At 43.2% G+C, this 19986-nt stretch overlaps 2 protein-coding genes across 2 annotated transcripts in view; both read left to right on the top strand.

Moving 5' to 3' along the window:
• rnf213b (ring finger protein 213b) overlaps window positions 1-2640 on the top strand; it is a 35228-nt gene extending 32588 nt beyond the window's left edge. Inside the window, exons 60-62 of the mRNA XM_030774850.1 lie at window positions 300-389; window positions 1351-1526; window positions 2317-2640. Coding sequence (XP_030630710.1) covers window positions 300-389; window positions 1351-1526; window positions 2317-2452 — 402 coding nt within the window. The 3' untranslated portion in view covers window positions 2453-2640. The remainder of the gene's footprint in view (window positions 1-299; window positions 390-1350; window positions 1527-2316) is intronic.
• A 2434-nt stretch (window positions 2641-5074) lies between these two features.
• cep131 (centrosomal protein 131) overlaps window positions 5075-19986 on the top strand; it is a 19893-nt gene continuing 4981 nt past the window's right edge. The window contains exons 1-22 of the mRNA XM_030775342.1: window positions 5075-5260; window positions 5993-6087; window positions 7743-7745; window positions 7928-8039; window positions 8497-8624; window positions 9100-9204; window positions 9394-9558; window positions 9918-10035; window positions 10336-10449; window positions 10893-11046; window positions 11367-11464; window positions 11860-12039; window positions 12389-12580; window positions 12950-13087; window positions 13299-13424; window positions 13989-14105; window positions 14730-14759; window positions 15289-15391; window positions 16029-16230; window positions 17525-17632; window positions 17964-18081; window positions 18796-18870. Of these exons, the coding sequence (XP_030631202.1) occupies window positions 5075-5260; window positions 5993-6087; window positions 7743-7745; window positions 7928-8039; window positions 8497-8624; window positions 9100-9204; window positions 9394-9558; window positions 9918-10035; window positions 10336-10449; window positions 10893-11046; window positions 11367-11464; window positions 11860-12039; window positions 12389-12580; window positions 12950-13087; window positions 13299-13424; window positions 13989-14105; window positions 14730-14759; window positions 15289-15391; window positions 16029-16230; window positions 17525-17632; window positions 17964-18081; window positions 18796-18870 (2667 nt within the window). The remainder of the gene's footprint in view (window positions 5261-5992; window positions 6088-7742; window positions 7746-7927; window positions 8040-8496; window positions 8625-9099; window positions 9205-9393; window positions 9559-9917; window positions 10036-10335; window positions 10450-10892; window positions 11047-11366; window positions 11465-11859; window positions 12040-12388; window positions 12581-12949; window positions 13088-13298; window positions 13425-13988; window positions 14106-14729; window positions 14760-15288; window positions 15392-16028; window positions 16231-17524; window positions 17633-17963; window positions 18082-18795; window positions 18871-19986) is intronic.

Below are 19986 nucleotides of genomic sequence, written 5' to 3'. Positions count from 1 at the left end.
CGTTCATCTTGTTTTTCGTGCCTTTGTCTAGATCCTGCATGTAATTGTTTTGGTCAGTTCAAATATATTTGTATTATCTATCGTTGAACTGGCTCTACATCTGCAATACAGGATGAATCGGTGTTTAATGTGCACCATTAGATTCTTTAATTGTCTTTCCAGAGAATCATTTGCCTTTGCTTTTTTTTCTGTGCCACTGTCAGTTAATTTACTGTCAGTATAACTGAAGTCATGATTTTCTTGTTGCTTTGTGGAGAACTTTGTTGTTGCCAAGATCTTTTCGGTCTTCATTGTGCTAGGCCCTGGAGGGCAGCCGGCTCTGTCACAGCACAGCTGTCTGGCAGCTCCTTACCTGCTGGAAATCAGAGGTGATGCTGAAGAAAGAACAGGTGAGTACTGTGTTCTTATACTGACCTGAGTAGGGAACAGAAGACCAGAGCTGAAGCAAAGGAAAATACCATCTCATACTGGGCACACATGCACACACATACACACACACACACACACACACACACACAGGAAAAACTACAGTGTAGAAGGTATAAAACTATGTGATATTTTCTTTATTAAGCTGCAATCACATTAACAGTAGAAGAGCATGGCTCTATTCTGAGGCTATGGTAATGAGAGAGTAATCAGTGATCGTGTGAAGAGGTTGCAATGCTCTATTAAGTAATTAAATTAGTCAAAAGCTTCCAAATGCAGCTCATTTGCTGGTTGACCCATTTAACCTGTGTGTAGTTTGACCTCGTAACCTTGACTAGGCCCCCTCAGACTGACCCCAGAAAAACAAGGAGAGTGTCTGTCAGCTGACACCATAGAACCAGGAAAAGTTTTGGCTCGTGTCAGGGCTTTGTTTAAAACGTGTGTTGCAGTCAAAGAGCTTCAGGACTGGTTAAGGCTGTTTAGTAATGACTTAGTAAAAAAGGTTTTATACTAAATTATTATTTATTAATGAAATAGCAGTTTATGGTTAATCACAAATTCATGGCTTGAATTGAAACACAAAAATAAGATTTTTTTAAATTGCTGTGGATAGATAAGAAGTATATTTATTTTTATGGGCCTTTGAGTCAAGGCTGCCCCATAGTAATTTAATTTAATCTCAGACAGTCTCCTGTCTCCTGTCTCAGGGATTGGCAGCTGGGACCTGTCTTTACACTCCCTGTTGAACTGGTGATTGGCCGACAAGTTGAATGATGTCAGGACAAAAAAAAATATGCGTTAGGCAGGAACAGAAATACACCACCAGGTGTCTGTTCAAGATGGGGTTTAATCACTTATGACATTGTTAGGCGGACTATGTGTGTTGCTTCTTGCTATATGGTTCACCATCCCTGTTACGTTCAGGACCCCTTCCCAAGACTCTCCAAAGAGTTCAGAGAGAAGCTGACCTCAGAGGAGAGGAGGAGAGTAAAAGACTTTCTGGGGGAAACTGACGTTGACCTCTTTGCCCTGGAGCTGCATGAGATACTTCAGTTGAAGACCAGTAGCACAGCAGAGGATGGCTACCATTGTACCTGGGAGTAAGGAAGACCCTCTATCTCTTACTTATGCATAAAAACAACATGCCATTTGTGGGAAGTCAGGTCTGGCAAAGCAAACTCAGCACAAATGGCTAAGCAGTCTGTTTGTGCAGCATTTGCATTTGCATTTGTGATCAGTTTTGGAAAGCTCAAAGCAGTGGTGATGCTAACTTGGAGATCGTAATACAAAAAAGTTCTTTCATAATGTTATGCTTGAAAATAATCTGTAATGACAAGAGAATTGCCATAATCTATACATTGAAATATTGATTATGACATGACACTTTTTTCTCTTTAGATTTTATGTGGCATTGTGTGCAGCGTCACTAATTCTTATAGTGTATTCTTTGAAGAGATTTGAGCCCACTCTGTCCACTGATGCAAAACAGAAAAACAAAAGGGCTTCCTTTGCTCTTTTCAAAATGAGCAGTGTCATTCAGAACAATACCCACCACCACCACCACTACCACCCTCCATTTCATTGGTCCCTGGGGCTCATGGGGGCCTACTGACTCTGGAGGGCCACACTTTGACCCCTCTAGGCGTCCATCTGTCACTCTGACCCTGGAACTGGTTACCTATTGAGTCGGCAGCTGGCCCAAGAGAGTGAAAAGGAATGCGTGTGCCGAACACAATGGGCTGCGATACTAACTGTTGCTCCTTCCCCCATCTTACCCTGCCTCCCTCTCTCTGCCTCTCTCTCTCTGTCTCTCTCTCTCTGTCTCTCTGTCCCTCCCTCTCTCTCTCTCTCTCTCTCTCTCTCTCTCTGTCTCTGTCTATCTCTCCACAGCATCAGGTCCACCCTCGAGAGCTATCTGGAGCAGAAGAACATCCCATGTCTCCCTGCAGTAGACTGCTTATCAGAGGAGATTACTCTGCATAAAGCTGCTGACACGTGGAGGATGGCGGTGGAGTTCAAGAAATGAATTTGCTGATCATCTACAACACCACTCAAATCCAAATATATAAAACGTTATTAGTGTGGATCGGGTACAGACAAAAATGCAGAAATCCTTATCATTGGATGAATTAATGCAGTGTTTGCACTTGGAAACATTTGTTCACTTTCTGGTTGATTTATGTCATTCCATAAAATTACTGTTCCTCTTATGAGCACATGCAGAAATGTTTGCTTTTCTTGCCTGTTTTTTTTTTTTAATTTCTCTGTCACTCACTGGATGCCAATTTTAAATATGTTATTTCTGTTTCTGATATAGTAAATTTTGATGTTACTCTCTCTTTACAAGCACTTTGTAGGCTATACCCTTACCAGTTGCCTTAATATCTCAAGAACATTTTACTGTTATATTTACTTTTCTTTCTCCTTATGCCTAAATATGTGTGGCAAATAGTAATGAGACAACTTTAATACGTTGGAGCAAGAGAACTTCATAGCATGTCTTAAACAAAATCAGCATCAGCACTTTTGTTGTCCAACAAACTGTGACATATCTCAATAAAACTTAATCACAAATAATAAAACTTTATTATGAAGCTCTGTGTATCTGTCTGTGCATATTTGATACACTTTTGTTCAGCAACTTTATCCAACAAAAAAAGTTGTTTGAGTGTACTGTGTACTGCAGTCAGTATTCCTAAATTTAAATTAATTCCACAATTCAGCTGTTAAGTGGACCTCCTCTTGTAGCATATTTCTGCCAGTTATCCGTTTATTATCAGTTAGCTTTGTTGTAAGTTTATAATCATTTGTCTGTCTGCTGTGAATTTCTTTTTTTCATTTCTTTCTTTTTTTTTTTTTTTTTTGGTTAAATATCCTCAGAACAGACACTTTCCCTAAATTTGTGTCCTCTGAATTTCTGGCAACATCCGCCACAAACTTCAACCAAGCTTTCATTTCATACACGCCCCATTTTTTTCCAAAAAAAAAAAAAAACAAGTCTGAACTTCGATGACACAGTTTACTTCACCTATCAGATCCTCCAGATGCTCCGAGTGATGAGATTTCACCACCAATCACAGCTTCTCATGGGAGGAGCTCTTGTGTGTTCTGGTTGCTAAAGGGAAGATGTTGTGTTTTATTGTCGGAGAAAACTGTCTACCTTTCACTCGGGGAATACAGCTGTCGAGCATTGGAAAAGAGGGCACAAAAAGGCTTCCAGTACTTGCAGCTAATGTGGACAGTTTGGTTAAGGTAAGCATTGCGTAAATGTTTGTGAGCTCTTTTGAACGCCAAGTTGGCAGTTTTGCTAGTGATTCGAAAGAAGGATAATTTTGCTGTAACGTGGTAAAATTCAGTGGTTACTCTTGATTTTACTGTTCTCTTTGGTGTATTTAGCTTTTATCAGTATATGCTTCCACACTGTGAATTGTTTATTAGTAAACTGAAAGCTATTACAGTGAACCGCAGTCAGCTGCGCTCCATTACGTTATTAAGCACATCATTGCACAGTGCAATTATTCGGTAGCCAACAAGCTATCCACTAGTCTGAGAAATATTGCTCAAGCATTCTTTACAGTACACTCTAATCTCTATAGATTCACACTTTTCTTTACTGTAGGAGCACGCCTTACTATATCATGTGTTCTGTTGCCATTTTTCGAAGCTAAGTAATAACCTACGTCAGTGTTGCAGCTCTGTTTATATTGTAATAATTTGATTTGTTTTAAGGCCTTTGCTGTTTTATTACTGACTGTTAACGGGACCTCGAGTCCGAATAGTATCCACTGACGGATATCACAGTTGCATTGCATCTCATGTAAGGCATATCCACAGTCGTAACTTACTTCATTGTACACCTTATAGGATATGGCTGAAGATGATCATCTTCCAAGTCACGAGAATTGCCCAGTCAACTGTAACATATTTGTGTATTTATTTAGCTTAATTATTCATGTGTTCCTCGTAATATTTAATTATGCCTCGGAAAATTGCCAAACGATAATGTTTTATGGTCATATTGCAGCGGTGTTGTTTTTTGTCGGGTATTAAGAACTACAAAATGTTTCGTAACTGTTTTGTAAACCTTTAGTCTGTGTGCCCCCTTACACCATTTTGATCATATTGTATTGGTAGAATGTCAGTTAACCACAAGAGGCAAGGATAAACAACGGGTTTTGTAACCATAGAAACGTAGCACCTGCAGCGTGTGTCCGCCAGGTTAACGCAAATGTGCTACAAGGCTCAATTTGAGCAGACATGATTTCCGTTACCCGTGGAAACTCATCAATCCGTCAGCATATGAAGAGTTGATGCTCTCTAACATTAATGATGGCGCTGGAGTCTGGATCAGGTTTACAATCAAAACATTGAACAATGACATTGCATTTGGAGTGTTTGACATATTTGATGACTCTGTCGTAGTTCAGAGTGGTAGCTGGCTCTTAGAAACTGCTTTCTGTCCATTTTCTACAAACTGCAAAGGGTTAGCTTTCCTAGCGTCTTTTTTACCTTAACTGTCATAGCCAAAAATGGCCATTACTGATCCCAGATCAGAGTTAGATAGCATGAAAATGTCTGCTCACATTGTCTCTCATAGAGCCTCTCACAGGAAGTCATCTCTCTGCCTCTATTCGCAGACTTGGTGAAAATGCACACTACTCGCAGTCCTGCGTCCATCCAGGCTGGAGGGACAGGTGATGCCCTAGACCTCAGTCTGACAGGTTCCCAGCTCTCCATGGGTCGCCGGCCTAGCAGTGCATCTCCAGGGAAGCACTTCTCCCGTTCCATTTCTGTGTCTGTTGCTAGCGATGGACGTGGGAAACGCAACACTCTGGTAAATCCAGCAGCCAGACTTCCCAGTCAGATTATTCAGTTTAACCCCATGAGTGACATTAACTCAGATTATGGAACTACCTGTACAATCCCACTATGAAAGCTGGTAAAAAAAACCAAAAAACTTTTCAATCCTATTGGACTATCCAGTAGGAATACTCAAAATGTTACATTTACATATACATTTATTTAATTTGCAGACACTTTTATTTGAAGCATTTTCCAATACAGACAGAGTTCAAAACCAAGCAAATAACCATTGAGGAGTCACTGCTAAGTTGCATAAGTATCACTGCTAAGTTCATTAGCCATACATTATATTAGTATATACTTGTTTAAGTTATCTAGTGTTTAGAAGTTCAGCCCATGTTCTTAACATGGCTGAACAAAGGTGTTTTGAAGGCTTAAATGTGGGAACGATGTTCTCTGTCAATCATAATTAAAGAAAAAAAGAAAATGTACAAATATGTGAGGCAGGCTTCCAGTGTCCAAGCCCTGCCCTGTGTGACACACTGCATCATTAGACCCACTCTCAGAAATGGCAGATCTGTTTGGAATGAACTTTGCACTTCAGGTGGTGTTTGAATGTGATCTGTTTAGGCAGGTTTCCTCAGAAGATGGTTGGATTTTTACAGGTGAGTTTTAGCTGTTGTGTTTGACGCAGCTTGTCTTTTGGGATCATGTGGTTATTGATCTCTCTCTCTCTCTCTCTCTCTCTCTGTTTTGTGGCTAGTCTGATGCTGGATTTGGAAGCTCACGCGGCATCAAGAACTTGAGACGATCAAACAGTACCACTCATGTCAACCAACAGGCCAATGTTAGCCTCAGGTACAATACAAGTCTTTGGCATCAGCTATTGTTGTTGGCATTCTCTGTCATTTTCCTTAACAGTTTTTTATCGGAAACACTGTACTCGGAGAACCCTGTGGCTGGGCGAAAACCCCACGACGAAGTTACACACAGCTGTGGTCTTTTAGGAATTGATTAGGGTAGCTCCCCTGTCTGCTCTGCAGTGTTTGAAACATGTAAGACATGTTTACTCATGTAGCTGCCTGAGCTGGAGAGGATGGTGTCTTGGTCCATGGCTTGGTGTCTTCATCCATGGCTTGAGTGTTTTTTTTGGGGGGGGGGGGGGTCAGGTTTTGGTATTCCGCCTTTAAAGGGGTAACAGCTGGGGACCTGGAGGAGTTTTCGGGGACAATAGCTATTGTTGGCTGGCGACTGCTGCTAGCATAAGTGGGGGCATCAGCTTTGTCATGAATGGGTGGGGCAGGGTGGGTCGCAGACTCAGGTTTCTTTGGATCGAGGACAGAGTGAAAAGAGAAGTGTGTGCTTGCAGAGATTCTATTGTCCGGCAGCTGCCGCCACCCCCTCCCTCTCTCCCTCCCTCTCTCCCCCTTCCCAGTGCCTCCTGGGATGCCATAGAAGGCTTAAATAGTGTGACAGCCCCCCCCCCTCCCCCCGGGGTCTTTAGTAGTCTGTCATTCGGTGACCTCCTCCAGCCCACGGCTGCCATAAAAGAGAAACGTGGAGGAATGTGCGGATTGAATAAGCGTTGGATAGCTTTTCATTGAACCAGCTGGCGTGATGTCCACCCCCTCCACACACGCACACACACACACACACACACACACACACACAGCAACCTCAAGTGCAGATGCCAACGCATCAGGTCAGACCAAGGCGGTACAAGCAGCATCTGCCTTGATGTTCATTTGTCTTGAGATTTGGTGGAATGTGACGGAGAGAATAGGCCATCTCTGTATGTGTGTGTCTGTGTGTGTGTGTGTGTGTGTGTGTGTGTGAGTTTGTGTGAGTGAGTGCGTGCACTCTCTCTCCCTCTCCCTAATCACAATGGGGCTCCCTGTCTGTGGCACACAGAAGTGGAATTCCACAGCAGAAGGGTGTTGTGCCTAAACAGCTGTTGTCTCAGAGCTGTCATCACACAGAAGAGGAAAGAATAAGCTCAGCCCTTCTGTGCCAGTGTAGCTGATACAGGTTACTAGGCTAAAGCAGTCTCCTTCTCCCCTACGCTTTGATATGGCTCTAGTGCTAACACTCTTTCGATATTAGCAGTTACTGCATCTGTTTTTTCACTCCAGCGAAAGGCTCCAAACACACAAATGGCAGTTATGTGTACCAAAGAGTCACACAGAGGAGAGTGCTGATTTGTTTGACAGTAGTAACCAAGGAAACATAGATAACAAGTAAGGGACCGGTTTACTTAGCATAAGAAAAAACCCAATGCTTTTGCATTTCTGGTCATATTGTCATTTGGATTTTAAAAAAAACCTTGGTTACATGTGTGAGTTTTTCTGAAAGCTAATCTAGAGAGTTACCAGTTGCAGTAATGCAGCAAATTGGAAAAAAGTTTGTCCTTATATTCTTCATATTGAATGATAGCATATAGATATCGTACCCAGAACCATACAACACAATCCCAACAGAACACTTTCAGTTTTGCATTGACTTATATGTAGCAGCTCGTTGCAGGTGGTTCTATGTTGATGAACCTTTGCTCTGTGGGAAGCATACCTTGCCTTGTGAAGTCTGTTGATGACTAAACAGTTCGTCAGTACAGTTAACAGTTGTGTGATGGCTAAATCAATGACTGTCACTGTGCTGTGATGTAACCTGCCCCATGTTGATACTCTCTTTGTGCTTTCAGCGAAGGCCAAGCAGAAGACTTCTTGGCCCTGTTTGACAGTAGCTCGGAAGGCCGCAGGAAGTTGGCCAGCCTGAGCAAAGCGTCGCCAGACCACACCACCTGGAACATTCTGGTAACAGCCTCACTACATGTAGTGTTTTTCACAGGGAGGGGCTTGCTGGTGTGGATCATCACTACCCATACCCGTTCACAGATGATGTTAGAAATATGTATGTGATGTAGTGCAGGAGAGGAGGGAGTAAGTCAGAGAGACAGGACATGGTATAATATTACTGTTGAACAGTTGGAACCCTACTCTTACCCAGCCTATCCCAAGAGTTACGTTTGAGCTGTGAACTGTAGAATCTGGCTTTTACAGCTCAGATGAAAGTGGAAGTTGAGAGCAGAACGTTCCAGAGCCAAAACGGTAAAAACCACAATGATTTAGTCTGATATGATTACCTGTGATCCAACAGAACCATAAATTCAAGGTGCCACTGAAATCTAAATGACTACTGCTGGGACATCAGAGGGGCTAAAGTGAGCCTGAATTTTTTTCTTTCTTTTTTTTTCTTTCTTTTTTCCTCAAGGATGACCAGCCGAGAGCCTTTCCCCTGCCAGTCAGTTCACGTAGCACTGGCAGCATGGACTCTCCTATCGGACTGAAAAAGAAGGAGGTGGGCATCGCCCTGGCTGCCAACTTCACTGCCAACAACAGGTGGGCAGACTTTTGTTTTTCCTCCCTTGCACAGACATTTCTGGCTTCCATGACAACCCGCCCTTGGACTGCGTGCTATTCTGCACTTCTTATCTTTCGTACTCACCATTCACGGAGGTATTGCCCTCTGCAGTCCAGGAAAAGAGGCCAGGAGCTCCATTCAGCTTGTCTTTGTTTTTAAATGTCAAGTGCACCATACTGGAAATGCCCTGTGATTTGTGAAGTTGAGGGACAGTTTGTCGACGAAACTCTTCAGTAAGGCTCAGAGTCCTAAGAGGTCTAGAACTGGATAGACTTGTTTTTAGGCAAATCCATTACATATTGCATTTTCCAATGTTGCATTTTAGTTGCAAGTTGGAATCATTTGTCAAAACTGAACTATAAGTGAATGGATTGTGAGAGGCATGTGTGTTTCTTTTTTCTTTTAAATATGTGTATTGTTTTCCTGACATGTCACCAATCCATTTTTCTTCAGGAGCAATAAAGGTGCTGTGGGTAACTCAGTGACGCCCATCCTGCACAACAACCACGCAGACAAACCCCTAACTCCCAAAAGCTCCAACCAGAAACCTTCCTTCAAGTAAGAACTGAGGAACGACACGCTTATCTGACACGTTTGTCTCGCATTTCTTTTCTCACTCAAAACCTGGCTCAGTCTAGCTTTTGAAACAGTAGTGTAAGAGGCTCTCTCTTTCTTTCTCTTATTTTTCTCTTTTGGTGTTCTCTCTCTCTTCTCTCTTTCTCTTTCTTTCTGTCATTCTCTCTCTAGCAACATCATCAAAGCCACAGTGAATGATGAAGTGAGCCTGGAGAGCAGCTCTCTGACTAAATCCCAGAAGAACTTCTCCTCAGCGTCCTCCAGCTCCAACAACAACGCTCCCCGCAGCCCAGGGCAACCCCGCAGACGGCAGGTCTCTGAGCAGGAGGCCGAGAGGTAGGCCCTGTCTCTGTGGATCAGTCAGCTCCTCGGGGCTTAGACACTCGTCACGATGTGTTACCTCTCTGAGACTCAGTCTGTTATAACACACTTACATATAGTGTCTTATACTGGTTAATATCATCTTTGTTTCACTGATACAGTTCTTTGATGTAACTCAAAACGAGTAGTATTTTGTGTTTTGTCTCGTTTTTCATTTCTGTGCCGGGTTTAATTGATATTGACAAAATTGATCCACAGCATCAGTTACATTACAACAGTACGGCGACAGCATGTGCTGCAGTTTCTTTTTTTTTTTTTTTTTAAATGACTTCTTTAAGTGTTTCGACTGTCACAAAATGATAATCTCTCTACAGGTTCATCCAACAGGTGAACCAGGCTGCCATCACCATTCAGCGCTGGTACAGACATCACGCTGACCGACGGCGGGCCAATGAGGCTGCTGTCAAATGTCTTCTGGCATCAAAGAAGAAGGTATCGTGTCAGTGACAGCCTGGCTGTGCTGACAGCTGTGGATCTCAGTGGATTATATTTTTGGACTGTTTGCAGCATTATAAACCTCCACATCGACCATAATCTCTTTGCTAATGTTGATTGATAAAAACTGACTCCAGATCAGGTGTTCGAGGCATAACCTGGTAGAGCATCCTTTACCATTGAGAACTGAGGGGACCTTAAATGCTTTTCACCATGAAGCATAAAGATTATTATGCTATTTGTTCACAGAGTTTGTCAGATACTGGGGATAAAACATTCAGTCCTCTTGGTCAGCAGGAGAGGGAGCAGCTGGCGGAGAGAGAGGAGGCAGAGTCCCAGAAGAAGAATGAGGAGGACAGGAAACGGATCCGACAGGAGAAAGCTCGTCTGGCTCGCCTTGCTGCCATTCAGGTATCATATGAACTAAACCATGTTAAGGCACCACGAGCAAAGGTTTTATTTTAGTCAATATTTCCCTTCTTAAAAATAAATTCCTCAATAACCTGATTCAAATACATTAAGAGCTTTTGAATAGAGAAACATTTTGCCATGTGAAATCAAGCCAAGAATTTGTAAAGAATGCCAAAATTCCTTAGATCTTTGAAGGAGCATCTGGTGGCCCTTTGTTCCAATATCCATAAACTGGTGGAAGGGAATGTGTTACAGCTTCTACGTATCTGTTACCAGATTTTTGATTCAGTGTGTGTGTGTGTGTGTGTATGTGTGTGTGTGTCTGTGTATCTGTGTGTACCTGTGTTTATTTGTGTGTGCATGCATGCGTGCATGTGTATGTGTGTATTTATGTGTGTGTGCGCATGCATGTGTGTGTGTGTGTGTGTGTGCACTTGTCACAGGAGCTGCAGCAGAAGAGGGCCCAGCGTGCTGCAGAAGTGCAGCAGACAGCGGAGGAGGAGCTGGAAGCCCTGAGGCGTGGTGGGAAAATTGGGCGTAAGAAATCGACCAAGAGTGTACCCACTTCACCAACGGACGTCAAGGCCAAAAACACTGGTAAGCATCCCCCACTGGTTCGGGCCAAGGTGTGCTTCATCTACTGACAGTCTTCCTCAGTCTGGAGGACCTGTCAATCAACCACACTTCTTTTACACTAACACTTTGGTGTGTCCAATCACCCGTGTGTTATGACTGCCAAGTGGTCCCAGCAGTTTTGGACCCCACACTGATACAGCAGTCAGTCTGTATGACTGAGCATACATAACTGTTGGGTTAAATGTATCATCCTTTCCCATCCTGGACTTGTTTAGTTTGTGTGTTAGGTGTGCACTGCTGTGGACTTTGGTTTAACCACAAGGTTTTAAATCTCCTGTCAGATTCCAATGTGAATGTGGTGACTGATGGGGAGGAGATCACCAACCTGAGGGTGGTCTCACCGGCTGTGTCTGCCCGCAGAGGATCTCAGTCCTCCCAGGTAACTGCTTAGCCAGAAAACAGAAAAACTACAAGTCCCATTGCTTAGAAGAAACTACATTCTGTTTACATTCAGCAGGTGCTAAGAATAGCCACAGAAATCTCAGTTAAGTAAGATTTCTTGTCCCATGAATCAATATTGGTCAGAAATATAGTCATCTTATACTCACTAATTTATTATGGCTGAAGCTAATGGAGAATTTATTTGAAACAAGTCTGCCTTTGAAATCTGTTCCTGATGAAACATTGAACCTATTTATTTTGAAAGAAGAATGTAAGTTACCCTGCTACCCTTACTGTGTCCTGCCCTGTGTCCTAGCTTGTCTTCTCAAGTTCATTTGCAGAAAAAATGGTAATGTTGTGAAACAAGCCTGTCTCCCCCCTTCTCTCTGTCAGGACATCCTGCTGAGGTCTGTGAGTATGGAGGAGCAACGCCAGGGGGCGCCGTCGAGCAGAGCCCAGTCAAAGACCACCTTGAATGAACTGCTGGACACACTCAAGCTGCTAGAGGAGGAACCAGAAAGACTGTCTGAGCCCAAGAGTTATAGGAAGGAAAAGTATGCCTGGATCGACGAGGTGAGCCCTTCCTCAATTTGCTTCAACAACTGATCTGGAATCAGTCATACTGTCTAGTGGGTGGAATGCATTTAGGCCAAGCAGAAAAAAAGAACAAGAGTTCTCCACAACTCTGTATATCAGTTCTCATTTTCTGTTTAAAGTCATGTCACTGTAACTATATTTTCTCTACCTTCTGTGTTACCACAGTAAGCTCATCAGATTTTTTAGAATTGGGGAATTGCACTGAACATAATTCAGCATGCTTATGAACAGCCAGTGGCACGTTTTTTCCTGCATGCTCTCTTCAGCTTTTGTTAGTTTCACACATGATACACAGGTTCTTGATTCCCTCTCCTCCTACCCCCAGGATGGAGACTCCAACTCCCTCACCACAGATAACCTCGAACGCCATGGCCAACTAAGCCAGCCCCGCATCATACCAGATGGGGGCGCTCTCTTGTCTGAGGCCAAACTTCAAAGCATTATGAGCTTCCTGGATGAGATGGAGCAATCAGAACAGGAGCCTCCACGATCAGTCACCTCTGGCTCCCATAGAGACGTAAGAGCACTCTAATCCTGTTTTTCAGACTCCAGGGCGCTAAACATACTTATATTGATATTGATTTTAGTCATTGATTTGAGATCCGTATTGATTCAGTCGTTTCTGGGGATTCTTACAGTCAGCCCTGGACTGTGATGACCAGATTACTTGTATTTGTTTTTTTTGGGGGGGGGGGGGGGGGAGATTTTTGACTACAGCCTCACTTCCAAGCAGTCTGCCTTCATCTTATTTAATGTGTGTTTAATGTCTGCAAACACAGCAGCAGTTACTGAAGTGGTTCTAGGTACCTGGCAAGTCCTGTAAACGTACATATGGTGTGTATGTGTGCATGCGCACGTGTTTCTGTATGTATGTGTGTGTGTGTAGATGCTGTTGTCTGAAGAGGAGTTGGCTGGTATAGAGCAGGCCTCAGCCACAGCTGCAGAAGTCACTGGATCTATGATGAGACTCAAACTGGAACTGGAGGAGAAGAGGCGCTACGTAAACATGCTGCAGACTGCCCTGGTAATGCATAGACACACACACCTCCACACACACACACACACACACACACACCTCCACACACATACACATCAGCATCCTGCAGATTTTACAGGTAACAGCCACATGCACACATTTAGTCTGCTGTTTGCATTAGTAACAGACAAACACACATAATGATGGTCCTGTGCTTTAGCCTGTGTGTGTGTGTGTGTGTGTGTGTGTGTGTGTTCAGGCTCAGCAGAGAGAACTGACAGTTCGTCATGTAAAGGAAACAGAGAAAGAGCTCAACCGCAACTTCCAACTACAGAAAGAACAATATGAGGCCACCATTCAGAGACACCTGACTTTCATAGACCAGGTAAACTATACATGCACACACGCACACTTAAAAACTCACTCACACACACACCCACTCTAAACACACAGACTTACACACTCACCACTCACTCCTCACACACACGCGCGCACACACTAACACACACACACACACAGATTTGCACACTTACCACTCACTCCTCACACACACGCGCGCACACACACACACACACACACACACAGATTTGCACACTTACCACTCACTCCTCACACACACGCGCACACACACACACACACACACACACACACAGATTTGCACACTTACCACTCACTCCTCACACACACGCACATACACACCCACATTCACATTCACACACTGACACTCATTCTCACACACACACACACACACACACACACAGTCACTCATTTACTTACTCACACGCACATGCGCACTCACACTCGCTCATGATGATTTTTCAACACTGCGCCGTGTGGTGAGTTTTTGTCTCAGACAGGAGCTGACTTTGTGTGTAGGGCACAAGCTACAACTGAGTTCTCACCTATGACGCACCGTCTCTCCCTCTTTTCTCTGTGTCGTTCTTTTCAGTTGATAGATGATAAGAAGGCATTGAGCGAACGTTGTGAGAATGTTGTGGGAGAACTCAAACAGGTGGATCAGAAGTACACCAAGAAGATTGCTCAGATGCAGGAGCAGCATGAAATGGTGAACATTTTTTTACCACCTGATTCCAGATAAGCATTACCACTGCAGCTTCTCATCATGCATACTAAATTTGGACTAAATAAGACTGTAAAGAGCAACTGATCTTGGATCAGTTTTTATTATGCTTCAAATTGCCATAAACACTCAGAAATGATTTGGAGTCCTCAAACTATCACTGTGGCCCTCTGGCAGCAGCCTGTTATAGTCTGTATTAACACTCTCTAATTACGTTCTTTCTTAAAAACTGTCCTACCATGTAGAAACATTGTCTGGAGCTTGGTGTGTCTGAATCAGCGCTGTCGTGGTTATGTGCTGTAATGATCTAATATTACAGTAATGACATGGGTTAGGAACAGGGTGACTCATGTCTGCCTAAATATCAGTTTTTGGCCTGGTGCACTTTTCTACTGGCTCTGTCTGCGGCTTCCTTTGGCTGACTTTTGTGTTTATATATTTATATAGGTGTGAGTGTGTGTGTGTGTGTGTGTGTGTGTTCAGGACCTTTCCTTCACAATTTTATTTTTGTTGCTATTTAATTTCTATTTTTTCCTTTTCTTTCCTCTTCTTTGTCTTTATTTTCATTTCTCTCTCTCTCCCTCTCTCTGTCTGTCTATTTAACTGTAGGTGTGGCAAATTCTGGGTCCCTTGTGTGAGGTAATGCTTATTTTTCCATTCTAACTTCTCTCATCTCTCCAGCTATACTCTTTTCTTGTCATCCATCCTCGTCCCTGTCCAGCTGGTCTGTCTCTGGGCTCGGTGGAGAGTCACACTTGCCCGTTTGCAGGATTTTATGTAAATAGTCTACTCATTTGCAGTCCATGCATCTTTGTTTTCAATTATATACTTGTACACATTCATTTGTGAGGCATGCAGACTTATTTTTCCCCTTATTCCTCTTCTCCACACCCTACTGGTTTTGAACTCTTAGCCATCTATTACACTTTGAAGTGTTAAGCTTGAATGTATTTAAGTTTAAAGGACTTGCATTAACGTCACAGTTTTACTCTCAAACTCTGTCTTCTAGAAGTCTCTCTCAGCTCTATGGGTCTTTGGTTATAGCACAGCATAGCCAAGCAGAGAAACCACGTTACCTTAACCTCACCTTCACACCTCAGTCCTGCCAGTGAAAACCATAATGCCTGCACTACAATGAAAAATATCTCTTTTTCTCTCCGTCTTACAGGAGATAAAGAAACTGAAAGAGTTGATGAGTGCGACGGAGAAGATCCGACGAGAGAAGTGGATTGACGAGAAGACCAAGAAGATCAAAGAGATCACGGTCAAGGGTGAGGAGCAGAGGAGAAACCGTCGGTCTCATTTCACATGGACTCTTTCAGTTCCTCCTTCAGAATCACCTTTTAGGACGAGGCACGGCCCACGATAACACTGTTGCACTTTTCCTGCTCCTCGCATCAGAGCTCTCGCTTCATGCAAGTACTGTGAACGAGGCCTGTGCTTCCTGGCCTGTGTAAACATTGCCTGTTTGCCTTAGACAGCCTTTTCTCTGTGTTTTGCACCTGTTCGTATCAGTTAATGGTGCACTTTGTTTGAATGAATGAACTGTTTGGTAATGTGACATATTTATGCTATATCCTGTACTTTGTGTTCTGGGCCTTTGTTCTTGTCCTGGTATTCTTGGGAAATTTTACGCTGTATAATGGGCTATAGTTTACACTTGTGACTGTGGATGGGTACAGGGTCTTGAAGCTTTTAGAGTTAGAGACAGTTGGCAAGACCCAGCCTCACTCTCTCTGTCTGTCTGTCTGTCTGTCTCTCTCTCTCTCTCTCTCTCTCTCTCTCTCTCTCCGTGTCTGCCTGTCTGTCTGTCTCTCTCTCTGTGTCTGCCTGTGTCTCTCTCTCTCTCTCTCTCTCTCTCTCTCTCTCTCTGTCTCTCTCTTTCTCACTCACGTACACAAACATCAGGGCTGGAACCAGAGATTCAGAAGCTGATCTCTAAGCATAAGCAGGAGCTGAAGAAATTGCGAGTTCTCCATGAGGCTGAGCTGCTGCAAGCAGATGGGAGAGCTGCCCAACGCTATGTCAGACAGAGCGAAGAGCTACGTCAACAGCTGGAGAGGGAAAGAGATGAACAGTGCCAGAGAGAGAGGGAGCTGGCCAAACAGAGGTATGTACACACATACACACACACACTGTTACCGAGGAATACATGAGACATGTAAAGAAGATGACTCACACTCACACACATGTAGATGAAGACACATAATTTTGTCAGAGCTTGCTAAGCAATGATTTCCAGACAGACAGAAACATTTACTCTTTCTTTGTGACACACACACATACTCACACACACACACACACACACACACACACACACACACACACACACACACACACAGAGTGGTTTCAGACTGGAAATTGTCACTCACAGACACACACACTCACAGACTCAGCCCTCCACAGCCCCATGCATTCCTGATTACAGATTTGTTTTTCTTTCCTTTTGTTTGACTGTGTAAAGTGGAGATACAATAATACAGTTTGCTTTCCCGGTTTAGTTTTTCTCCAGTGTCGCACTGTTGATAACTGTCTCCGTTGTGGTAACAAGCTGACAAGCTGGTTGTGGTGTGTGTTTGTGTGTGTGTGTGTGGCAAGATTGTGGTGGTTCAAGTTTGTTTGTTTTTCTAGTTTAGTTTCTCACTAACTAGTGTTTCACTTCGTGGTTCTTGATAACTGTCTACCTTGAGAAAATTTTGTTTCAATTCAGTGCCATTTCTCAAACACCAAAAACAAACACTTCTTCATTGTTAATAAAATAAAGACGTTGTGATTTATACATGTACCTCATATTATGTGTGTATGTGTGTGTGTTTTGGGTGAGCTTGTGGTTATACTAGTCTGTATTAAAGAAACACTCCTCTCAGTGACTTGACCATTCACTTTAAATTGATATACCTCTTAGTGTGCACAGATAAAACGTTGTGAAATGGAATTACAACTGATTGACAAATTAATCTCTAACTGTATTTAATGGGACATTATTTAGAATTTTTTTAAAATCTTAAGTAAACCTATGTAACTTTTGCACCCATTTCAGGACTGCAATTGGATATTTACACAGATGTGTGGTAGTTTTGGGCCAGGATCTGAGATGTTGGCACTCTGAGCGATGTGTTTATTTCCTGTCTAGCTGAGTCCTGGCACAAGGCTGGGTTAAGTTAGTCTTAGTCATAAGTGAGCTGAGGAAGTCAATATGAAGAGGAGAGTTTCTGGGTACACAGCTTGTGTGCTGAGCCAGAAGCCCACTTTGGTAAATAGTTTGGGTATCAGGCTTTATCTTGGCAGGAGGTGACCGTCTGCGTTTGATGGTGGGAGAGTGTTATGTTGTGTTTGTATCTGAAGTATGAAGTAGAACGGATGTGGCCTTCTAAACTGTATGTGTGTGTGTGTGTGTGTGTCAGATTTGAGAAGCAGCTCCAGGAAGAGGAGAATGCCCTGCAACAACAGAGAAGACGTCTCTACAAGGAGGTGGCTGAGGAGAAGGAGAGACTTGCGCAGTTATCCACACGGTAGGTTCACACATGATGGAGAGTGACATAATGCATACCCAGTCAGGGAAGAATGACTGAGTTAGATAGAGGAAGTACTATTGGCTTGTTCAGTGATTACATGCCCTAATAAAATGCTTTTTTCTTCATGACTCACCATTTCAGAACTAGCCTTTTAAACTGCTTCCCTTCCAGAGCTCAGTGATCTTGCCCAGTCCCTTTCGCACTTGGGTAATACCACATGTAGGGTTGTTAAGTGGTGAGGATGTATGAGTGTGTGTGCTAGTGTGTTTGAGTGTGTGTGTGTTTGTACAGTGTTTATTTGACCCAGGCTCTGTGGCTGTCTCTCCAGGCAGCGTGCTGAGTTGGAGGATCTGAGGAGACAGTTGGAAGAGAACAGTTCTCTGGCGGGACGAGCCCTTCGGGAGGAGCTGGAGAAGAGCAGAGAGGAGCAGGAGAGACGGCACCAGGTTCACACTCCTTCTCTCTCACAAACAAGTCACCACGGGAAACACCTTCCCACAGCCCTCTTATTATTGTTGTTATTATTATTTATATTAATATTATTATTTTTGAGGTCCATTTTTGACTTGGTTACTACCACTGCAATCATTACTACTCCATACTACTGCTACTAACAAATTACTACTGCTCTTACTGATGTTAATGTTACTATTACCACTGTCTCTAAAGTGACTTCTGTTACCACTGCAATTATTACTACTGCCCCTAAAGTGACTTCTGTTACCACTGCAATTATTACTACTGCCCCTAAAGTGACTTCTGTTACCACTGCAATTATTACTACTGCCCCTAAAGTGACTTCTGTTACCACTGCAATTATTACTACTGCCCCTAAAGTGACTTCTGTTACCACTGCAATTACTACCACTGTCTCTCAAGTGGCACTGCAGTCATTACCACTGTCTCTAAAGCCTGCGCCATTAGTAATGTTCTTATTGTTACTACGGCATTGCTACTTTAACCCCAGTTATTACTACTGCTAACACCAGTAAAAGTAAAGTCAGAGAAACACATTGTGGTGGAGCAGACAGTGTGCTGCGTGTTTAATGGAGTGAAAGCTAAATGTGTGTTGTATCTCATGAACTCTGATCTCATGCATTTGTCTCGGTTTTTGATTTCTGTGTGTGTGTGTGTGTGTGTGTGCGTGTGTGCGTGATTAGGTGGAGATTAAAGCACTTAAGGAGCGACTTGAGCTTGAAAAACAGGCATGGGAAGAAAACTACATGAAAAAGGAGGTGAGAATCCATGTTCTTTTCTTCATGTGCTCTTGCTCGTGTGATTACCTGTAGATGTGTGTGTGTGAACAACACTTGGCCGTTGCTTCATGTGTACCTTTCCTCATTGTGCTGCAGCAGAGGACTAACCCCCCCCCACCCCTCCCCCATCTCATTTTCATGACTCATTCACTGCAGTTATGACCAGATAGTTCTGTGTGCGTGTGCGTGTGCGTGTGTGTGTGTGTGTGTGTGTGTGTGTGTCTTTATCGTTATAACCTCTTCCCATGATGGGGTGGGACAGTTATAAAATGCTGTCATAGTGGTGTGACTGGCTGTGCTCTGTTTGCCTGGCCAAACTCAGTACTGATAAGAACACTTTTTCTCAGCAGTGCTGCTGTCTTTGGACAGATAAATGCTGGATGCTCTCCAGTTGCCCTAAGGCGTGTCCTCTCTGCTTTCCTCTTCCTCTTTGTGCTGTTTTTCTGCCATCTTGTGTTTCCTCAGAGACTCTCCTCTGCTTCCTGCACACCCTCCACCCTCTCTCTTTATGAACTGAGTTTCTTACTTGGCGCTTTCGTTAACTGGTGTAACTTTATTTTCTTTTTACCCTCACCTGACTAACTCCATGGATGCCATCTGTTCTCCCTTTGCTTGTCTTGGTGCTTCTCCTGTCTTGTTCTAAGATGCTGGCAAATATCATCGAGCAACATACCATTAAAAACAGAGTCTTTATCAGTTCTGAATTAAACAGTTGATGGGCGAAGGACAAGCTTCTGTGTTTTTGTGCCAGTGGTTTAGACAAATGTACAGCATACTGAGTAGTTTGTTGGTGTGATCGTAACTTAACAACTTAACAATCAGAATCCAGTCAAAATGGTTTCCTTGATCAACTCCATTTGTAACTGATCACTGAGCTAGATATTTTTAAGGTACATCTTTATTAGCCTTAAGATACATGTATACCGAATAATATAAAGTAGCTAGTACAGTTGTACTCTCTGTGTGTCATTTCCCCGGACAGCAGAAATCACCACATTCCCTATCCTAAGAAATAATTTATGAACCACACAATTAAAAGTGAATGTACATTGCTGGCAGAAGAATTTGACAGCAGAAATAAATAAAATAAAACGT

The sequence above is a fragment of the Chanos chanos genome, chromosome 5 (assembly GCF_902362185.1).
Source record: "Chanos chanos chromosome 5, fChaCha1.1, whole genome shotgun sequence".
Classification (NCBI taxonomy): domain Eukaryota; kingdom Metazoa; phylum Chordata; class Actinopteri; order Gonorynchiformes; family Chanidae; genus Chanos; species Chanos chanos.
Note: the sequence above shows the minus strand (reverse complement) of the source record. Positions and strands in the feature narration are given on the sequence as shown.